The 17073-nt window shown below is 50.2% G+C and overlaps 5 protein-coding genes across 5 annotated transcripts; 4 read left to right on the top strand and 1 right to left on the bottom strand.

The window, feature by feature from the left end:
* Nucleotides 1–448: 448 nt before the first annotated feature.
* NCS54_01492700 (BZIP domain-containing protein) lies at nt 449–1353 on the top strand (the record flags this gene model as incomplete). The annotated part of the gene is made up of 2 exons (XM_053160047.1): nt 449–775; nt 835–1353. The coding sequence occupies 2 exons, from the start codon at nt 449–451 to the stop codon at nt 1351–1353; spliced, it is 846 nt and encodes a 281-aa protein (XP_053016022.1).
* A 2946-nt stretch (nt 1354–4299) lies between these two features.
* NCS54_01492600 (Hypothetical protein) lies at nt 4300–7211 on the top strand (the record flags this gene model as incomplete). The annotated part of the gene is made up of 4 exons (XM_053160046.1): nt 4300–4758; nt 4941–5477; nt 6325–6776; nt 6893–7211. 4 exons carry the CDS (start codon nt 4300–4302, stop codon nt 7209–7211), a joined length of 1767 nt encoding a protein of 588 aa, XP_053016021.1.
* A 3241-nt stretch (nt 7212–10452) lies between these two features.
* On the bottom strand, nt 10453–11274 carry NCS54_01492500 (CBM21 domain-containing protein; the record flags this gene model as incomplete). Its single annotated transcript, XM_053160045.1, has 1 exon — nt 10453–11274. The coding sequence occupies one exon, from the start codon at nt 11272–11274 to the stop codon at nt 10453–10455; it is 822 nt and encodes a 273-aa protein (XP_053016020.1).
* Nucleotides 11275–12870: 1596 nt separating this feature from the next.
* Nucleotides 12871–13490, top strand: NCS54_01492400 (Hypothetical protein; the record flags this gene model as incomplete). Its single annotated transcript, XM_053160044.1, has 3 exons — nt 12871–13101; nt 13243–13367; nt 13427–13490. The coding sequence occupies exons 1-3, from the start codon at nt 12952–12954 to the stop codon at nt 13488–13490; spliced, it is 339 nt and encodes a 112-aa protein (XP_053016019.1). The 5' UTR covers nt 12871–12951.
* A 1270-nt stretch (nt 13491–14760) lies between these two features.
* NCS54_01492300 (BHLH domain-containing protein) lies at nt 14761–16278 on the top strand (the record flags this gene model as incomplete). The annotated part of the gene is made up of 3 exons (XM_053160043.1): nt 14761–14832; nt 15081–15312; nt 15371–16278. The coding sequence occupies 3 exons, from the start codon at nt 14761–14763 to the stop codon at nt 16276–16278; spliced, it is 1212 nt and encodes a 403-aa protein (XP_053016018.1).
* Between the last annotated feature and the right edge of the window lie 795 nt (nt 16279–17073).

Here is a 17073-nt window from a genome sequence, read left to right as displayed (position 1 = left end):
CACATAACTTAGACCCTTAATAATCACCAACACACCTTTTCGCTTCAACGGGCTGAGACAAGGGCTCTTCTAGTCCACGTGCCCTAACATCCTCAATTTTGTCTCAGCCTTCCCTCGGAGGTCCTTGATGCGCCTCCGCAATTCCATGGAGCTCAGCCATTGGTTGCTCGACGCTTTGCGTCTATTCAAGTTATATAGTGCAGGACATTTCGTCTGCAATGGCTTCTGAGAGTCGGCACAGTATCTTCTTCCATCTCCAATCATCACAGGCTTCTACTATAGTTCCACCATCAGCTCAAACCCGTGGTTACTAGCGTAAAGTAATAGGCTAGCGGTACATACAATACCCCTCCAGATGGATAACAACTCTCTTTAACTATTGTTTCAGTATTGTGGCCAACAGTCTAGCCTCTTGAGCAGAAACATACCCCCTGCTCCCTACCATCTCATGGACGACAGAGCCCTAGGCGTGCTAAATCCTATGGGAGACGACTGGACCTTTGCGGCATCCTATATCTCTCAACCTCTCCCATGGGAGCAATGGTGCTCGATAGACCAGCTAGGACCATTTGGTTCATCGCAAGATGAGACTAGTACGGTAAACAGCGTCTACGCGCCGACCGTTCCCTCACCTCCCAATAGCTTTGTATATCGCAGCGATACCAGATTGACGGATGTTTGGAGCGACAACAACCCTATGACCGAGTCTCCCAATCTATGGGGTAGCGACATCCCCGTTACGGAGATTTCACCTTCTTCTATGCTTTCTGAGCCCGTGGGTTTTGAGAAATCACCTCCTGTCTAGGATGACTGGTACTGACCCTGTCACCAAAGAACCTGCGTCAAAAGCGAAATCACGATACTAACCGCTTTCCATCTTGCAAGCCCGATAGACGAAGTTCGTCTCGCGACATAGACATGGACCCGCTGGCAAAGGAGAAGACACAGCATGCAAGTTTTCGCGGCAATAGAAGTGCCAGGGGCAACAACGCTTACGCAGTCCAACAGCGCAATGACGACATGAAAAGGGCCCGGGAGCGGAACCGACTCGCAGCCAACAAATTCCGAGCCAAGCAGAGGGATGACCTGCTGAGACTCGAGTCCAGCGAGCAGGACCTGGAGCGCATCCATCGCGATCTTTCAACTTGCGTGGCAGACCTAACTCTCGAGATTTATATGCTTAAGATGGAACTTCTACAGCATTCGGGATGCAACTGCGCCCTCATCCAGAACTACCTCGCCCACGAGTCTCAGCGATATGTACAAGCGTTAAAGGGGGGGATTCAGCGAGAGGCCACATCTCGGCAGCCGGAGCAGCCTGGACGGAGCGATCAAGGGCAAAGGCGGGACTAGAAGGGGGCTGGAAGACAGATGAGAAGGACATAACTAAAGGTGGGGGAGGGACACATGCTGGCATTGCATAGTTACTAGTGACGGGGGTGCAATTGGTTCGTTGGTGCGGAGTATCCCGTACTGAATAATCATTTCTTTGTCTTGCCTAATCATCCCACCTCCAGATCCGTGCTATTCGGAGTTTGCATCTCGATTGCCTTTCACAGAGTCCTTTCTTATAGGTGGCTGGCAGTACTAAACTCTCGGGAGAAAGGCCCGTACGACCTAGACTATGTATTCGAACCTGGCAAGTGCCGTCTAGTTGGGGTGTCACAAAGGCGGCTCAAGGGGCAGCTCAATGGGGTGGGTACTTAAAATATGACCCTTTATTGGTGACCTCACGCAGTCAAGAGGGACAGAGTGTGTGTAGTTTGGCCGCAACGGGTCACCTGTCACTGCGGTCTTATGCGTAAGCGTGTTAGACCGCAGCGTCAGAGAGGGCCCGTCCGCGCTCCCTCGTAGGGAGGCAAGTGTCTGTATATTGTAGTAGTGCTATATACAGAGGGAAGGTGGGGGGGTGAAAGTCGAGTCTCGACTGCGTGAGAGATGACGAGACACCTGCCGAGGCGAGCAATTGACTTCCCGTGAGGCAGTTGCAGGAGGGAAGAAAACCCCTCAGTGAACCTTCCGAGCCGGGAAGTCTATTGTGCAGTGTGGTCATCACGTGAGGCAACCCCAATAAAACTACTCCCTTTAACTCCACAATGTTTTAGAGAAAGCGGGGAAATTCTTGGTATAGGTGTATGTTGAGCAGCGCAAGACGACGAACAGATAAGAAGGATAAGAGGTTCGGCTCTATTGCAAAGGGAGACTCTTCCCTTTTGTCGATACCTCCCTTTCCTCCTCTGCTTTGGACACTGAAGCTGTTATTTGCAGCAGCCGCCTGCCACCTGCCACCTGGCATTTATTGACTCTCAACGGTTGAGAACAGAACTAAAGAGCTAATGAAGTAGGGACGTATGCAGGTTTGATCACCGCGCTAACATCAGATACGTCACTTCTCGGTAACGCCCCCGGGTGATACCCTGGACCCTGCAGCAGCCTTGTTGGCGATGTGGGTCAGCCACTCAATGCACGATGTTGCTTCTGGATTTTACAATGGGTTAACCTTTATTACATCTTGTCCTGTAAGGTATTCAACAAGGCGCCTCGCCCTTCACTCTCGGCATACTCTCCCATTCGAATATAAAAACCACCCGTGGCATTGGCAGGCTTATTCGAATACACTTGGCCATGGGGAGTATCAAGCCACATTCCTGTGCCGCAACCGCAGCCATGGGTATCCTAGTCCAATCCTTGGTCAGGATAGATGAGTCTGCGGATCCTTACCTCCTGGAACACCACTGCACACTTGATATGCACCCATGTGGTGTACACACTAGTGACATATCACAAAGCAAGCCAATTGCTGCATTAATGGTGTTATTAACCTTAATCTAGGCCACAGCTCGTAGTTCCTGCCGGCCAGCAAGGGCGCCAATATCAGGCCAGATGCAACTTATCTCCTGTTTTAGAGGAGGGCGGGAAACCAACGGGTGCAACGCGCTGTCTGCAACTTACTTCCTGTGATATCGAGTACTTCTCAGATATCCGTTACTGTTATGGCTTGAACCGCTCGTGATGCTTCGTATTAAGTCTATGGATTCGATTAACCTTCTATTCGGACACCGCACTCTTCCCCTGGAAAGGTTGTCGCATGTCTCCATGGGGTTCTACTAGCCTCAGTGAGACGTGCTACCGGATGTGAGACCCGGCCCGTACCTTGGGGTCGTGTATCCGCTTTCACATCCGGCTTCTCGCATCAAGGACTTCAATCCCAACAACATGAGCTTAAATTGCTATGCCTAAATATATGGCTATTTAATTTCTTTTTTCTTTAGATAATTCTTATCAATTGACTGGTACCGGCAATGACCCCTGGGGAACCAATTGTCTGACAAAAGGCGCCTCGGCCCGGCAATTGCTTGGCGTTCCGTAATGGGTGTACGACCCTGAACGAAACGATTGCTCAGCCTTTCGCCACAACTGAAGCCGACGGAAAAGCGGTCGGGAAAACACTGCAATTGAAGCTCAAAACAGCATCCCGTTTCGTGGGCGTCAAAATGCAGAAAGCGGCGTACTTGTGGGGGCCTCCAATTCGGCACCCCCGTGGGAGCGGCAGCGACCACGGGGGCGCGCTGACCAGCAAAAGGGGCCCTTGACTCGCAAAAAGAAAAGATACCTCTACAACGGAGCTGATACCGCCAAAATAGAAGTACCTCTTTTTTCATGAATAATCCCGCATTGTTGCACAAATGACCCAGTTATCTGCAACCCCGCTCATGATATCACCAACTTCGGTCATCTTTGATAATATTACGTCCTCACCACTATCGCAAATACGGCCACAACTATTGCAACCCTGCACCAATGACGACGGAAACTATATCATGTGATAGCCCTAGATCAGGAGAAGACGTAGTGCGTCTTTGGATCAACTCAGAGACTAGGAAGCCAAACTTTCCGCGGTTTACTGATGAGAACCTCGAACTGCGCACGGTAGCCGGTGTCGAGCTATTTCGAGCCGGTTACTATAAGAGTCTCGCTGCCGCAAGCCGTGAGCTCAAAGTCAGTTATTGGAGACTGTATTCTCGGTCCAAGGGCTCTCATCCAGTCAGTCGGAATGGTGGCAACCGTACCTTATTTTCAAAGGAAGAGGAGGGTGCGATAGTTATCTGGGCACATCGCCGCGTCACTCACGGACATCATATCACGATTCGTGCCCTCCGTCAACATGCTAATTCAGTTCTGAGGGCCAAGGGGCGGTCGCCAACTGCATCTCGGAAGTGGGCAAGACGATTTATGAGACGTTGGAAGCACACCTTTCATAGGAAGAAGTCAACTACTCGAGATGCCAAAAGGAAGTCAATGGAAGACCGCGGCCTCGTTGAGAAGTGGTTCCACGCTTGGCGAGAGTATATGCGTTATGTCAAGCCCGAGAACGTGTGGAACGTCGATGAGATTGGCTTCATGATTGGATACCTCCTGAAAGGCACGTTCCTATGGACTTTCGCAGAGATTGACCGGCCAATTCTCACTGATGCTCATGAACTCGTCTCTATGACAGTCATAGAGGCTATCTCGGCAACTGGGAAGACGATTGCACCATTCCAAATCATGCCCGGAGTCCAGCTCCCGATCAAGTGGTTTGACAACGACCTACATGACGATACCGTCATTGCCACGAGCCCTAAGGGCTATATCACTGATATGCTCGCCTTAGAATGGATTGAACACTTTGAGAAACTGACGAGACCTTCAAATCCCAACGAAAAACGAGTCATACTCCTGGATGGATGCGAGAGTCACTTCACCAAGGAACTCTATGTATATTGTGAACAGCACAATATCGACCTCTTCCCTTTTCCCGCCCATTTGACGCATTTTATGCAGCCTTTGGATGTCGGAGTGTTCAGCCCTTACAAGCATTGGCAACAGCATATCTTATATCGGGAAATCAGTGATGGTGCTACCGACTTTAATAAGGCTGACTTCCTTTCTACTTTCAGGAGATGAGGAATCGAACCTTTAAGAAGTCGACGATAGTCTCTGCTTGGAGGAAGTGCGGTATCTATCCTTTCGACCCGTCAGTGGTTTTGGATCAGATGGTCGATCCGTTGTCATCTCTGAGCCAAGAAGTCAACGAGCAAGACCTCCCTGGTTATATCACACTTGGAGAGACTTCTGATAGCGCTTCTGACGGCGGGGACGAGACCGGAAGTCATACTGAAGCCGGAAATGACGATGAGAGTGAGGAGGAACAGCCAGAGACACGCAAAACACCAGAAATGATGAACTGGAACACCGTCGACACGCCACCTTTCAACATACGTGTCATCCAGCGTTACCAGGAGTATGTTGCCCTGCGGATCGAGGCATCTATCGTCTCCGGCATCCGGCTGACTCCCTCGGTTGCCCGTGTTCATGAGAAGTCGAGGAAAGCAACTGAAGTTCTCATGATAAATGGCGTTACGTCGACTCAGGAGATGAAACGTTTGAAAGAGAAGAATTTGCGTCGACGGGCACTACAGGAAGGGACTTCTATTGTAAGTAACTACGGCCCAATTCGCGTTAGTGATGCGAGACTTCGCATTGCTAAGGATGATTACCATCGACGAGCGGCTCAGGCTGAAGAAGAACGACGATATAGGAAGAAAGAAGCAATTGACGAAGTGAAGTATATACATCGTTGGATGAAAGATGTACGCAATATTGTTCGAGCCAGCTTTAACGAGGCATCAGGGGTCGACGCAAGGCGAGGTTGGTGGGTGAAAGCGGCACGCCGGCAGCTTCTATCTTCAAATGAAGATATGAGTAATAGATATGCCCTCATTCGCGAGTTCTCACAGGAATTGCAAGCCCCGTTGGAACGGTTGACCGGGATAACTTGGCCCCCTGCGTATGACGCCGAGACCGTTGCGTCGGCAGTCAAATTCCTCACTTTGGAGGAACGGGAACGCCGTGCAGGTCGCAAGGTGCTTACATTGGAGGCTGACGGCTTGGAAATAACAGTTGAAGACTGCATTGAAGTCAGCCAGGGCGTATTTACGGTGCCAAAGGAGGAGGAAGTTGAAGTATTAAGTTGACTGGTGTAAATACATGACATGCCCCCGGTCGCAAATATCACATATTATTCTCATAATGAAGTAACTTCCAAATTTGTGGAAGCCCCTCCTGTTCAGAAGTACCTTTTTTTTGCGAGTCAAGGGCCCCTTTTGCTGGTCAGCGCGCCCCCGTGGTCGCTGCCGCTCCCACGGGGGTGCCGAATTGGAGGCCCCCACAAGTACTCTAAATCTCTCGGCCAAAGCGCTGCTGTTCGGCCACAATGATGGGGCTTTCGAGGAGCAGCTGTCAGGCGCAGCGGCGCTGTCTGAGACAGAGCATACACTTTAGCGTCGCAAAGGACCTGTCGGAAAGCTCCACAACCTCGTGGTCGACGTCAGAGGGTTTGACCAGCTTACTTATCTGCTGCGGAGCATACAACGTTCTGAATTCGACATGTCCTCGGATGCCAGAATCAGAGCAAGGAAGCCACTCGACTGGATCATTGACAACGATACCCGGTGGCTTTCTCAACTGTATATGATCAGGCGCGCCCTCACTCTTCGGCCATTCGTCGAGCAGCTCGTCTTGAAGCATCGTCAGCAATGGGAGCAGGATAATAGGTCGAGGAGGACAGGCAACCTCAGGAAGTCAGCTAAGGAGCCCCGGATTTGCTTGGAGGAGAACCAGCTTACGGCGAATGACTGGGACGTGCTCGAACACCTAGCCAAACTTCTGGGGTTCTACGAGGATGCTGTCAAGACTCTAGAAGGCGACGGTCAGCAGCGCAGGCGGAAACAAGGGTGGGTTGCTCCTACGGGAATGCATGGGAGGTTATCCAGGGCTTCGAGTTCTTGTTGGAGGTGCTCGAGGACTATAAGCAGCTGGCGTCTGAGATACCTGACGCGGAGCACTTCAGAATCAACATCAATTTGGGTTGGGAAAAGCTCAATAAATCCTACAGCAGCCTGGACGAGACGCTGATCTATTACAAGGTTTTAGCGTTGCACCCGGCTTTCCGATGGGGATATTTCGAGAATGAGTGGAAGGACAACCCGGAATGGGTCAGGAAGGCGAAGCAGATGGTTCGAGAAGTATGGGAAAGGGAATATCGTCACCTTCAGATTGTACGAAATCCCGTGGCCGACGAACCAGTTGCGAAGCGGCAGCGGAAGACTACAACCCGTTTCAGGCGTATTGTGAGCGCACTCGGCCGGTCTCCGGGTGCAGCGTGGTGAAAGAGGAAGCTTATTCGCCTGACGGCATCGATGAGGACATGGACGAGCTCGAATTATGGCAGTCGTCGTGGGAGGATGAGGACAACGACGTTAGAGACCCAATATCGTATTGGCATGAGCGCAGACGGCGGTATCCTCGCCTTTCACGAATGGCGTTGGACTTCCTTACGATTCAGCCGATGTCAGCAGAGTGTGAGAGGTTGTTTGCAGCGGCAGGGCGTATGGCGACGCCTCTACGAAGTCGGCTTGATGCTGATATTATCGGGATGTGCCAAGTGTTGCGGTCGTGGTTACGGGCTGGGGTAATCGACGACCTGGACATATTGCTTCGTCCTGTCAAGGAGAGTAGTGGCAATGGGGCGGAAGAAACATCGTGGGTAACAATGGGATGTGAAGACAAGGAGATGGAAGAGCGAGGGTGGAAATAGCTCGGCTTGGAGGTCAGCGACTTCAACCAGTGGATATTCAACTCAATTTGACTCGCAATTGATCAACTCCACTGGAGATCATGGTTGATCGGGTCCACTCAACGCAACTGAGGCATTTGGTTGATTGAATTGAATGGTTCGCATCCTTGGTGGCGATACTCCTGTGAAAAATTCTTTCCTTTCCAGTGGTTTCCAGTACTTCTCTTTTGCCACATATTCAGCAAGAACTCAACAGCAGAATTCAGCAAGAAAATATGCGTCAAGGTCAATGTCATGATGAGGAAAGTGCTGCTTGTGAAAGAATCAAAGGAAGGTCGGTTTTGAGAGGGGTCGTGCTCTCAAGTCGTAGTTGTGCGAGGCCATCGTGAGGTCGAGTATAGGGTGAAAGTTTTTCGCGCGAACATTTTCATTGATAGGCCGGGAAGTGTGCAACATCGCAGTGCTCGATTCCTAGATCACGCGGCTAGCAGTGTTCCGTTAAAACTTTGAGTAAGTTGCAATGAGTATCTTTGTCGCAGTGGAAGGAGGCGATTAGACCTCGAGTGATATCGGAAATCATGATCAGGGGGATACTCAGCTGTATGGTGGCTTTTCCGGGCTCATAACCTGTTGAAATGAACATGTTGTGTTGATTCAAGGGAGAAGAAAGACTGGTGCTAACCACCGGAAACTATTGATAAGAAGACACCCACATCCTCGCCACCAATGGATCGGAATAGCCATTGATCCGTTAAACAACGGATCTCAACATGGCCAACGTCGCCGTCACTGTGGGCAAACGCGTCGTCCGGGAGCAAAAGTATCGCCACACCCATTATCTGGCAGCAATGAAAGAAGCCTATGGACTCGAACCCTTGAGTTTCGACGAGGCCGACGCCCTGATTACGCGTGAGTTTCACGTGCCACCAAAAACACCCTAGTAATGAAATTTCTTGGTCTAGCTCGAGAGTGCTGATCCCGTCAAAGGGGACTGTGCGAGAGGGTCAGTTACATCGTATTTCCAAGCGATATCATAGATATCTCCCAAAGCCCCGTTAACGAGGCCACACGCGGTCCAGAGATTCTCGGGTCAACATCACCCGAGTTCCAATGCACAAGGCGAGTCATTGGTGTAGGTTGCCGGCTGATGAAGCGAATAATTGTCGGTGGTGTTAAAAGGTCTAGGTTACATGTGTCTGAGAGGAGCACAGCTCCTCACATAGTATCCACATCCCTGCCACCAGCAGATCGGACCATCTTAGCCATACAGTCTCAACACCGGCTGTATTCGAGTCAGCCTTTTCAGTGCCTGCTCCAGCGCTGGTGGCGGTGATGCTGACACAGGGAACTTGCAAGCTCTCTATGTGCTGCGTGTTGTAGGTGTGGACCTGTGTATTTGTCTTGTATACGAATCGCATTATCGAAGGAGGCCACCTCTCGCCTCGAAAGAGCAGACTGCACGCGTGTGCAAAGGAGCCGCCAATGGTTAACTCCGACCTTTCCTTCTCGTAACGCTTGAAAGGCTAGGCGGAAGCCAGCTTGCTAAGATGTACAACCAGGGAGGCGTTCTGCCAGTTAACCTCATGAATGAGGGCAAATTGGTTTGGTTTCTCGACGAGAAAGTGTTGAAGTATAAGTCTCAACAGTCTTCTGGGGTAACCCAATTTTGTTTCAACAGAAAGTCATCAACAGGGTACCTAAGATCGGATCTAAAGCAAAAAATGAGAGGAAACTCTAGGCCAAAGGCGTGGCTAAACGCAAGGCCAAGGCGGCGAAGACGGCCAAGACGGCCTCTGTTGATGGCCTCTATTGATAACCCTCCTAGCCCTTCAGCTCTGGATGATAGCTGTATCGCCATTGCCGTCAAAACGGCCGTGGGTAAGATTGATATAACGTCAGAAGATAAAGAAGAGCCATTCAAATCCGCGCTCACGCTCAAATTCAACACCGTGGACCTACAGCAACGCCATTACGAGACTCTAGACAGAGCAACAAACGAGGAGAATAAATAGCCAGATATTAAACCCATCGCCACATCCACATGGCTTTGCAAATAAGGCTGTTTATCGCTATCTTCTGCGACAGACTCACGAGAAAGGACATAAAGAGTAGGCAGACCGGATGGTAGGCACCATTAAAGATGCCTACTCGCCTGCTAAAGTACTACTGTATACTCATTATGCCTAGGGATTAAAAGAGAAGGCATATAAACTACATACTTCCATAGATTTTCTCTTCGGCAACCACATATTATTACAATCAAGCAACCAGAGGCCCATTGAGTTGGCCGACTACTTCTATCTTCAGTGTCCTAACGAGGGCGTCCAGGTTCACAACAACCCAACCCACGCCATTATTATGGTTATGAACCAAGGCAAAACTAACCAGAACGGCCGGATCGAGTACAGGGCTTGCTTGAGACATCGTGACCCTTATGCTTATTTGGTTGGCCAACTCGCTTTCTGGCTGTTTTTTCGTTGGCAGGTTGAAAGAGAGCCATTTCTAGACTTCTCGCGTCCCGAGAAATAGCATAATATTAAGATATTGCGACAACAAAAAGACAGACCAACAGGTAAGTTAGATTGTCTTTTCTACTTACGAGTCTGTGGCTTATAATCATATAGCAGAACTCTTATCTCAAACAAGCCACGCGTGGACTCGTCTTCTATATAGCTATGCCGGTATTAAGACCTCTAAGGCTAGTCATGCACCTCGTGATAGTATACTACCTCTGTTTCCTTTATATCAAATCTATTTAACACAAGATCTCATGATTTTTGGTTCATAGAATACGGCCTGTGGTAACTGGCAATGTGTAACCCTCGACCCGCCGTTCAAAATAGCCCATACGGACGAAAGGGTACTGCGTTTACGTCGTCGTACATGCCGATGTCGCCAAACCGTCTGTGTGCTGTCAAGGCCCGCGGGGAGCAGTATCTGTCAAAGCCACTGTGCATTGAGATGGAGAACTTTGACTCGGGGCAGCTTGCGCTGATGCCAGACTTTGTCGACTTTTGCGAAAATAAACGAGATGCCAGCTTGAAGCTGCTAGCCGTAGCGTTCATGGGCCCCATGTTTTCTTTTCTACGAGCATTGCATTTGGCAGCTCGGACTGTTGCATCAAGCGATGCGCTGATGCTGTAACATTTTGCAAGGTCCAACCCTCGAAAGGCACTAGACGTGGGCTTTACTAGCGTGGTATTGTTGGAGAGTCGATTATGCGACCGCAATGGAACACCCTGATCCAGGACACCGCCATCTCGCAGCGAAGTGGTCTTAAAGAAACAGACCTGAAAGTTGCGGCCAGAGTTGTTATCCCAATACTCCTGGTCGTTGACTATGTAGCGGACGCACAATTGCGCGATTTTGGATTCAAGGTTGAGAATGTCGGAGAGCTGAACCGTGAAGACGAAAAAGTCGTAGCCCGATGGAGCTTTTTCTGACGCGTTTCCATCCGTGTATATTGAGGCGACGTCCGAGGTCGTCTTCCAGTTGTCAAACGTGAAGCGACAGGTAACCAACTTTTGAAATGCGACATTCTGTACAGCCACTAAGCCTTGCAAGGACTTTTGGTCGTCCAATAACCTCAGTTTCTTGAGATGGACAAATTGGGACTCGCGGGACCTGGTCTGTAGTGGGAAGTTGGGCGTAGCCATCTCCCACTGGCCTGGAGAGGGTTGTACATCCCGGGATATGGGATGTTCGCAGCTGCCCTTATCGACTCGACCGGATCGTGACCCGGCGCTGATAGAAAGGGGACAGTCCAGTCGAAAAAAATCGAGAGTCTCTTCCAAGTGGCTGGGGAAGTGAACTGACTTTGTGGCGGTGGGACTGGTTGGCATGCTGGCAGGGCGCCGACGAGAAGGCGGGCGCAGTATGGGCTGGACCAACTCGCCAGACAGTTTGCGAATTACCCGCTGTTTGGATTTTAGCCCGCCCTCTGTTTCATCTTCTGACTCGGTAAGGACGGCATCACCAGATGTGTGAAGGACAGCGCAGGATGCTCTCAGATCCGCCAAGGCATCCGAAGGGCGCGGCGCCCCAGATAACCCACCAGCCCGAGATTTTCTTAGCTGCTGGGGGAGATGCTTGGTGGATTGGTCGTCGAATTGTCGGGGTATCGATTGCAAAGGACATGGTACATCCGAATGGGCTGTCTCAGAACATGGAGATGGTTTCAATGGAGGGGTGTATAGCATTTTCGAATCAAGTGCAGGGAGATGTGGGTAAGCACTTAACGTGGGTAAGGTATGAAGGCAGGCTTTAAGAGAGTTACCGAGTGGTGCCAACAAGAGCGACGAGGGGAGTGCGACAGTTGTGAGAATTAAATGGTGTCAAGCGCTCAACGCTAGTCTCTATTGAACAAAAGATAAGCCATAGCGGTTTGTATTGCCGGATCTTGGAATGATAAGATGGTTCCGAGTGGGAGCGGAGCGGTACGAGCATATTCGCTGGTGGCGCGATGCTCTGTATGCATGATGTTTCGAGTTGCTGGTGTTGGTGATAGTGATTGGTGATGTAACTGTGGCGGAACGCTAAAACATCGAAAGTTTTCCGTCCTCCCTCCCGGCACTTCGAGGATGGCGCGCACCAGGGCAGTGGTCTAATTATACGTGCATGCACGATCGGTTCTCTCCACAGGTCGAGACCCTTCATGAGGTCACCTCTAGTCTTTTTAGCGATCGCAGCCACGAGGGAACTATGAGATTGGCGTAGTGGTGCGACAGTCGGAGGGCCCAGAAGCCGTGGGGGCTCTTCCGTTTCTGTCGTTGCATCATGGGGTCATGGCCTATTTGGTACGTGGTTCAAATGAAGCAGAAACCATCCCTGTGCCTCAAACGTCAAAGATCGGATACCACGAGCGAGGTTCGGCGCCACATGGCTTCCGTCTTGCCGTGTAATTCGCCATGGGGAGCGTCCACGATCTGAACCACGGTCCCTGCAGGGTTTCCCTTGCCAAGCCCCCAAGTCTAGACCTAGAGGCTAGATTCAATCCCCTGCAACCCTTTCGTCATATCGTATGACGTACAAAAGTACCGACCAGTCTTAGACCCTTGGACAAACAACTGTGGATCGGCATCCGGAGTTCGCCTTGGCAACCGTCAAAGAAAATCTAGCACTACCGGTCGGGCTGCCGGCCATAGGCCGACGGGTAGTACAGATTACCGAGCGATGTGATCCCATGACTTTACCAGTAATAATCACAAGACGCTAAATGCCCAGCATTGGGAGGTTCGTTCAGGGTTATATGAGGCTCTAAAAGCAAATTCTTGTCACAACGCCGCCACTATTATAGCGCCATTCACAGCAGTAGCTACCTAATTCGGGGTTTTATGACTTCATGCAACGAGATTCATCCCATGACCAGTTTCTCATTCACGAAATCGATTTCATGTCATTCACTTACCACTCTTATGGTTGAGGATTTCCTGTCACCCTTTTCCCACTCTGACGGAACTGAAGACAGCTTTGGCGTGGGAGAGGTACGTTGATATTGTGCTTCGCCGACACTGCTGCATGTCCATGCGGAATTACCAAGGCTTGGTTGGACTTGTTGACTTTGGCAGAGCCAAGAGGCATTTCCTGGAGAAGCCGTAAATGCTTACTAACACTATAACTTCCAGGTTTCGACGCGCGATTTCGATCAGGTCCTGAGTACCGGTAGTTTTGAGGCTTCCAACGATAGATGCGACTTTCAATTCTATGAAGACCTTGAGAGCGACGACGTTTGGGGTAAATCTGGCCCCCTGTATCAAGATGGCGCTCATATATGGAACCAAGAAATCATCACACCTCCTTCCGAAACAGAGCTTGCGACAGCAGGGGTTCTGGGGCCGTCCCTGATGGCAGCAAGTTCTTCAACTTCTTCTGAATTGGATATTGAGACGCCGCCTCATGCACCAGCCACGAAATCAATTACGAGAGGCCGGATGCGGCAGTGCGCCAAAAGGCAGGATTCAGCGAGCAATGCGACTCGTGAGCGAAACCGGCGGGCCGCAATGAGATGTCGAGACAGGAAGAAGAAACATGTAAAGGAACTAGAAGAAATCCTGTCGAAACTGGATGCTCGGCGCCCAAGCATGCAGGTGGTGTGTTACAAACTGAAAGAACAGGTTGGTTCGATGAAGGATTTGCTGATGGCTCACGCACACTGCAACCACTATGAGATTGATGAATGGATCAGACACGAGGCAAGAAGATTTGTTGAAAATGACTTCTTGCCATGATTCAATGCTGCCCTGCATTTATCTATAATTTTCCTTTTCTTTATAAGTCAATAGTTTTGCCCTAAGTCAACAACATGGGGAGTCTTGCCAGAGCGTTAATTGATGGACAAACCAACGATGGTTCAGAGTGGCATTCTGGCCAAAGCTCTGATTACGTACTGTCAACCTAAGCTCTCACCCATATTTAAGCACAGTTCTCCCCATTGGAACCCGCTGAGGCCCTGTGATTCTTTCTCTCAGCATTGCTTCTGCAATATTACTGTCAAGGCCATGTCTGACCTGACCAGCGCTAAGTACTGTAAGACGGACGTCAGGTCCTGCGGGGAAAGAGGGACAACGCAATTCAAAACGATGTGATCAATCGTTCAACAGGAAAATCTCCCCCGTCATAATCTGCCTCGGCTGACAATAAGATGCTGATGATTGGCTGAAGTAAGTGTGGCTGAAAGGGTCCAGAACGTGAGCCCATCGTTCGATCGTGCGATTCGGACCCCGGCGAATACACTGGAGTGGGGAAGGGAAGCAGAGCTCTGCACTGAGAATCTGAACAACCATGAAGCGAACTAGCAACAAAAATGCTGCATGGTGAATACTCCGTAGAACAGAGTACCATCCGCCCTGGACCGCCCACGAGCCGGGATCCCAACTTAATGCGCCAGATGGAGCCTTTGGGCCGACGTAGTATTCCTCGTGACTCGGCCATGGCCGTTGTAATCAGCCCATACTTGCATCATGAGGTGGCTGCCACTAAGTTGCTCCCGGACAGTGTTATCCCCAGCATTCAGCAATACTTCAACAGAAAGCTTAACTATATCAAGTTCCCTGAAGAATCATGGTTCTCGCCCATCAGGCCATCTCGCACGTAGTCGATTCTCTAGACAGTGCAAAAATCACTATTGAGGTCACACCGACCTTATGTTTCACACGAAAATGGACGCTACCATTTATCCTTTTGACCAGGTCCTATCCTGTCGCACAAGCGAAAATGTAGGTGCCATGGATTCTCTTTGTCTCTGAATCCACTCGGGGATCTCCCCCCAGCAACTCCGTGCAGATCAGCCTACCCAATCTCATCCTTCCCCTCAGCATCCTGCTCCACATTTCCCAAAAGCCGAAATCCCTGTGGCGCACCCTCCATAATTTTTCGCGACACATCATAAGATATCAAGATCACTAAACAAACCGTGGGGCATTGTCATCTTTGAACTTAAAGATTTGTGCTCATCGTTTGTTAGGCTGCGGCATCAGAAATCGGTCACTTTCCACCTGCGTGGAATCAATCCATCCCCGGATCCGATAGTTACTCCGAAAAGGCACCATTTTTCGAAAACTACTATGGGAAGGTTCCCCCGGACCTTTGTTATAATAACTCTACACTGTTGCCTTTCCAAAGCACAGCCATTTCCTCTCCAGAATCTGACTGCATCTCATCACCCATTCTGGGTGTCGAAATGGCACTGAATTTCTGTATGTGACACCAGAGCTCCTTGTAACTCGCAGTGGTGACTAAACCCAATGGATGTAGGGGATACGTCAATGGATATTATGGAGTCCATTCCTTGGGATCTCAGTCTAGACCAACCAACATATGGTGGCCTTCCCACGTCAGACCTGTCCCAAGATGTCCAAACTGCCTCCGGTTATACCCGCACAGCAGCCAACCGACAACAATCAGACGCATTTTCTCTAGGGACTGTAGCGAGCAATCCCTGGGCAGAGCCGGGCCTAGACGAAGCGCAAGAAGAGGACCATACCTCGAGCTCACGACAAAAGCGAACCGCCCGATCTCGACGACAGAAAAGAGATAACAACAGGTCTTCCGAAACATCCCTTGCTAGCAGTGCCAGTACTAGTGGTGGCGCTCCCTCGGTATCAGACGCTGCCAGTCCCAGCTCCAGGCCGCAAGACAGCCGCGCCAGCATTAGGTCTAAATCTACGTCGATGGCTTCTACAGCATCTACAGCTTCTAGCCGTCAAACGAAGCTCAGAAGCGCGTCTCGTACTTCGAAGAACAGCCGATCCCGGCCAAACGATACCCCCAAGGAACGCCAAACGCGCGCCTCGCACAACCTCGTCGAGAAGCAGTATCGAAATCGTCTCAATGCGCAATTCGAATCCCTTCTCAGCGCCCTACCAGAACAACTTCGCGCGGGGTACAATGGAAATGGCGATACTGACGAATCGGAGGGGAATGACGCGGACCGCCGTGTGAGCAAGGGTGAAGTTCTGGAAATGGCTCGCAGGCATATACAATTGCTGGAGCAAGAGCGCGCTCAGTTGGAACGCGAGAACCTCGAGCTTCATGGAAACCTCCGACGGCTAAAGGGATATACCTCTGATGGTACAGTGTCCTCGTCAAGCCAGGAAACTCCACTCGATTTCAAAGCCGATGCGGATGGCGAGAGACAAGCCGACGACCGAGACAAGAGTTGAAAAGAAGGGTCGCCAAGAAACAGAGAATGACTGCGCAGGAACATGATGGAAGATTCCAAGCCATCCGCTGGCAGCTCTGGAAGACAAAAACCGTTGGCACTGGACGCCTGTTTTCCATGGTACCTCAGGCATAGAGTCCAGGCCATCCTTCTTAGGCCTTCCTCTGCCTTTCGGGTTCTGGCAACGGTTGCACTGGCGGCAACGCGCTTGTTTCTGTTGAATATGTGGGGTGTCACGTGTGGGTCAAGGACCTTGAGATTAAAAGCAGGTCCTTCAGGGGCAGATACTTAACGAACACAACACGAATACACTGATTCAACCAATGGACCGAATACACGTACTGTCTGACAGTTTCCTTCTGAGTGTTGTAAACCTCCACCACGGTCACTCCAGGGGGTCTAACTAATTAAAATGCGTTAAATCAAAGATAACATTAGTGTGGAACCGTAATTTTATCAAACGATGAGGGGAATCAAGCGATTAACATCGTGAAGGCGATCGACAGGGGAACCTCGCCACAGCTGACGAACATAACCCCTATCTATCCTTAATTAGACAAGTAGACACATGTATAAAGGCCTAAACTATAGTCACTCATTAGATATCAAAATCAAGAGTTCTTCTATCTATCCTATCAGCCCGGGCGACAGTGCTGTAATCCATGAATTCGAAGTTTCAAAGGCGCCTTTATTTGCAGCTCCCAATATCACGCGTCACTTAGTACAACGATTCTTCTCACTTTCAGAAACCATCGTCTCAAATGAACGATAATACTTCGATTGCTCACACTGTACT

This window comes from Fusarium falciforme, chromosome 13, assembly GCF_026873545.1.
Source record: "Fusarium falciforme chromosome 13, complete sequence".
Taxonomy (NCBI): Eukaryota; Fungi; Ascomycota; class Sordariomycetes; order Hypocreales; family Nectriaceae; genus Fusarium; species Fusarium falciforme.
The sequence above is the reverse complement of the archived record's forward strand: the minus strand, read 5'-3'. Positions and strand labels throughout refer to the sequence as shown.